Consider the following 4895-nt stretch of genomic DNA (forward strand, 5'->3'; position numbering starts at 1 on the left):
CTTTCTTGTTTTACCTGCTGTCTTGACATGCTCTATGTGCCTTAGGATTTCCCTCCGGGGACAAATGAAGTTGTTTTGAATTCTTATTATTACTATTATTATTATTATTATTTTTGTTTTTGTTATTATTATTATTATTGTTGTTGTTGTTGTTGTTGTTGTTATTATTATTATTATTATTATTATTACATGCAGATAGGCTTCAGGTTATGATAAGGTAAAGATAATCTACACCTCAGGCTTGTGATCTGTTCTCTGGAGGAGATGGAGCTTCCTTCGAGTCAACACTCAGGGCAGGATTAACACCGTCCATGCGGCTTTGTCGACGTCATCGCTGTGCGACAGGCCTCAGTGTGAGTACAGTACAGTCCTGCGTACTCCAGCTGGAAATGGGTGAGTCTCCCCGACGCCCCGCGGCATCACACTCTGTTAACGTGCGGACTTGAGTGACGCAGTTGAAAACACTACTTGCGCACTTGTGCCGTGCAGCCGCAGTGTCTGCGCCTTGTTTGGAGCACCTGGCGTTGTTAGCCCTCGAAGCTAGCAGGCTACTGTTAGCGAGCGGAGTCAGGCCCGGCGAAGAAGAGTTCACTGCTGTGTTTCCCTCAGCGACGCCTCTCGCACCGCTGAACCGGCAGATAGAACTGACCCCAGCAACAACCCCCCACACCGCCGAGCCGCTGTTCTAGAAGCCAGGGCTGGTTTTAGTCGCACTGGATACGTTAGCATCGTCTGCAGACGTTGGGCTAAGTGCATTAAAGCCATGACTTCCAGGAGGACGGGCTATGCGGGCAGCATGGACCCCTCTCCATCCAACAGCGGCTCCATCCACAGTGGGAACCGCAAACAAAGCATAATCGACAGGACCGACTCCTGTTATGATCGCAAAGCCGACAAGGCTGCGTACGGGGCCGCGCAGGGCAACATGACCGTAACGTCGCTCAAGTCCCGCCTGGCCCCGACCATTCAGACTGCCATGTCCGCCGCGGTGGACACCCTGCTGGGCGAGGTGGTGCTCGTTCTCAACGAGACCCAACAGGAGCTGCTGCACAAAGAGCAGGAGAACGAGAGGCTGAAGGTGCGACTCGAGGTGTCGGAGAGGGAGCTGAAGACGCTGCAGGAGTGTCTGAGCAGCGCCCAGAAGCTCATCGACCAGCTGCAGATCTCGTACGCGGGCCCTCAGTCTATCGGTCAGTCCGTTTTCGCCCCATCTCTGTCTTCCATGGCTTCCCTGACCTCGGGTCTGGACCGGGACCACCAGAACCCCCGGAATGTGAACGGAGCCGGTGTCGACATGGGTCTCGGTGGCTCTGTGGATGAGTCGCTTCACGGGTTTGAGCCCAGAGATGACTACAAGATGTGCCAGCTATCAATCCAACCAGATGGCTCTGTGACCAACCACGCTCTGGACTCCTTCACGTCCAACGCATCTCATATGTGCTCCGATTCCAGCCGGCCAGGTAAATACACAATGTGTGTTGTGTATTGTGGATTTGCTTTGCAAAGAAGCAAAAAAACAGCCTGTAACTTACTGTAAACGGACACATGATTACTTCAGTGTTTTAGTTTAGTAGTACTTCTCCATAACCATGTATGTTTCGATTTGTCTTTAGACGAGAGGCAGCCTCACGGACCAGGTGGACCATCAAGGTTTGAGATAAAAGAGGAGCAGGGACTAGCTTCAGGCTCCGGTCAGCCCGGCAGGAAGGAGTCTGACGACGGAGAGCGGTCGTCTCACAACATCGGTGACCTCAACTACGTTCAGGTTGGGGAGGGAGGTTCTCAGCGTTCATTTACTCACCCCCTGCGGCACCAAAGGCCTGGGCGAGAACTTAGTGATGCCTTGCAGCAGGGCGGACTCGATGGACACAAAGCTCTGGCCAGGACTCCTGGGAGAGGAGACAGTGTTTCACCTGGCAGGGCCGATGACTCAGCAGGACCTTCAGCCTCTGACACAGTAGTGGATCCCGCTCTAGATCGACCTCACCACTGTCTGGAGTGTGGAAAGACGTTCCGCTTGATCTCCAGCCTGAAGAAGCACATCCGCATCCACACAGGAGAGAAGCCTTACCCGTGTGGGGTCTGTGGCCGCCGCTTCCGCGAGTCAGGCGCTCTCAAAACTCACCTGCGCATACACACGGGTGAGAAGCCGTACTCTTGCTCTGAGTGTGGGAACTGTTTCCGCCACTTGGACGGTTTGCGAAAACACCGGCGCACGCACACCGGAGAGAAGCCCTACGTGTGCGCCATCTGCGGGAAGCGCCTGAGCCGTCTGCAGCATCTCAAGCACCACCAGCTCATCCACACCGGAGAGAGGCCGTGCTGCTGCCCCTTCTGCAACCGCAGCTTCAAGGAGCCCGCGGCACTGCGGAAACACATCCGCACGCACAGGGAGGAAGGCGGCCACTTGGGAATTGTTGCCAATGAAGACACAGACCCAGACGCCATAGATGACATAAACAACCTCCATCCAGCAGCTCCGTCCCCTCAGATGAGGTTCGGAGAGTGGGGGGCAGAGGAGGACGACAGCTCAGTTGCGGACTGTGTGTAGTGGATCATTTCAAGATTAACTGTCGGTTAGTAATCGTATCAGAAAATGTGGAAAAAGGTGTTTTGGCAGTTTGATATGATGAATACGATCATCTCTGTTCCATGCTGTTAGAGTGAAGACATATAACCCTAGACTTTGAGTTTAGTTTATATCTGACATCTTCCTGTTTTCATGTCAGCAGCATGTGGTTTTTTTTCGCCGGACATTCATCAGGCAGCAGCAGCAGAAGTAGCAGCGTACTGGTTTTAATTAGAGAAGTGGACGGGGTCTGCTTTCTCACTTTAAAAATACAAGAACACTGAACCTTCAACAGAGTCTCTGCTGATGCTGTTTAAGATCGTCCCCGGATGTTAGTCAGGATAAACTGTTAGGATTTTAGTCGTGACTTTTTAAAGCTTTAGGTTGTGCTGAGCTGCTTTAATCCAGTAGACCGGAATAGATGCATAGTGCGAGTTCATGCTTCATGTGCAGGACAAACCACCATGCACATTGTATAGCTGGGCGTGTATTTTTTGGGGCTAAACCAAAGCATACAGTGTTATGGTTTAATTCATTGATGTGATGATTGTGTGGGTCCCTACTACTGGTGCTTTACGAAACAGGATCTACAACAGAAAGTGACCAACATCATCATGTGTTGATCATTCCAGACCATTTTCAGTTTACTCAGCCAGAGCAGCAATTGTTTCACTTTCATCCTTTTAAGACCAAGAAAAACAGACATCTTAACTATTGCAATATTAATAAAAATGCCACATGGTAACTGGCTCCTATCGTGATAAATGGACAATATACTATTGTCTCCCAGCTCTACCTCATTCTCCATTCTCCACAATGAAAAAAATACCACAAAAACACCCAATTCCCGGTTGATGGAAGTGGTTAGATTTGACTACATTTATAGCTCTTCCTCTTCAGCCCTGCTCGGCTCCTTCTCGTCTCTGCTTCTCACTCTGCAGAGCCATCGTCAGTTACACAATCCTAATGCTGAAGTTATCTGTGTCAAGTATATCTCGAGTTTAAAGACGCCGTGTCATTCAGAGCATTAAATGTTTTATTTTTCTTAAACCAAACGTGCAGGGTTATTTTAAAGAGTGACACAACATCATCATTCACACAGATCAAACATGGACCATTTCTTAGCATTCCTTCTTTTTACAAATTCAAGCTGCTACTCTGTCTAGAAAACCTCTCCTCTGTATTTATAATTATTGTTACCAGCCAGTTACTAGCGGTCACTAGCGGACAGACTTTGGTGCTTGCATGTGCATATTTGTTTCTCCGCTGATGACGATGCCTCCTGGGTGTTAATGTAAATAAGAATATAGTTTTAGGCATTTTATCCAGTTTAATAAGGGGTGGACGTTTGTGGAAAAGTGGATGTGCAATTTTTTTTTTTCATGTACCGTGCTTTTAAACCATCATTATGCTAACATGATGTAAATATATCTTTTTAAATATCTTACTGATGTTGTCCCTGATGCTCTAATCCAACGCAACAAAGGCATCAGGTTTAACAACGGACGAATCCTCTCAGCCCTCTGAGCTATTCTCTAGGTCTCTTGTGTCATTTGCCATGTATACTACTCTAATGATCTCTATGTACATCTACAAGTGTAAGTCATTTTACAAGGCACTCGAAATGTAAAATATAAGTCACTGTATACCAAGGTAACGATTTGCAGATTAACATAGTGCCGGTTGATCATATTTATTATTTTTAGTGTTACAAACATGGGGGCTTTGCATGTAGGTTTAAATTAAAATGGCATTCTTCCTTAACAGATCATTAAATGTGAAAAATGAATTACTTTTTTAAGCCACTGTGTTCAAAATATATTCCTACAATTCACATCCATCCTGTTACCAACTGTAAATGTGACTATATTAAAGGGCCTTGTTTGTATCTCGTCTCTCTGCTGCTACATTACCTGACCACATTCACTGTCAAACTCTTGAGATTAAATTAAAAGTAAAACCACAGTAAATTCATCCGACATTGTGACTCTTCGCTCCAAGACAAAGCCGCGGGTTAATCCTTACTTTAGATCCTCCCCGTCTGTTTATACCAGCGTTATTACTTAACTTTCAGTCGGTGCGTTTCATTGTATCGTGGGAGGAAAACCACATTAACCCTGGAGGAGAGTTTCCACGGCATCTGAAAAGTTGCCAGAGTGCGTGTACGTGCTGGGGACGCGCCCAGAGACAGATCCCCAAATAACACCTTACGCCTTCCTCAATGCTGAGTAATGGCGTCTGTTTGCATATACATAAACTGCTATTTGAGGCAGCCTTTAGTGTGATTACTGAAGCTTAACAGGCTGAAAAACACGTGAGCGCACAG

General features: G+C 47.4%; 1 protein-coding gene across 1 annotated transcript; it reads left to right on the forward strand.

Moving 5' to 3' along the window:
• Positions 1-276: 276 nt before the first annotated feature.
• si:ch1073-224n8.1 (zinc finger protein 70) lies at positions 277-4457 on the forward strand. The gene is made up of 2 exons (XM_034606974.1): positions 277-1460; positions 1614-4457. The coding sequence occupies exons 1-2, from the start codon at positions 764-766 to the stop codon at positions 2549-2551; spliced, it is 1635 nt and encodes a 544-aa protein (XP_034462865.1). The 5' UTR covers positions 277-763; the 3' UTR covers positions 2552-4457.
• Positions 4458-4895: the final 438 nt, after the last annotated feature.

The sequence above is a fragment of the Hippoglossus hippoglossus genome, chromosome 14, assembly GCF_009819705.1.
Source record: "Hippoglossus hippoglossus isolate fHipHip1 chromosome 14, fHipHip1.pri, whole genome shotgun sequence".
Lineage (NCBI taxonomy): Eukaryota > Metazoa > Chordata > Actinopteri > Pleuronectiformes > Pleuronectidae > Hippoglossus > Hippoglossus hippoglossus.

Coding starts and splice junctions, on each gene's coding strand:
- si:ch1073-224n8.1 (XM_034606974.1), top strand. CDS start 764: ATGACTTCCAGGAGGACGGGCTATGCGGGCAGCATGGACCCCTCTCCA. Junction 1,461..1,613: donor CTCCGATTCCAGCCGGCCAG/GTAAATACACAA, acceptor ATTTGTCTTTAG/ACGAGAGGCAGCCTCACGGA.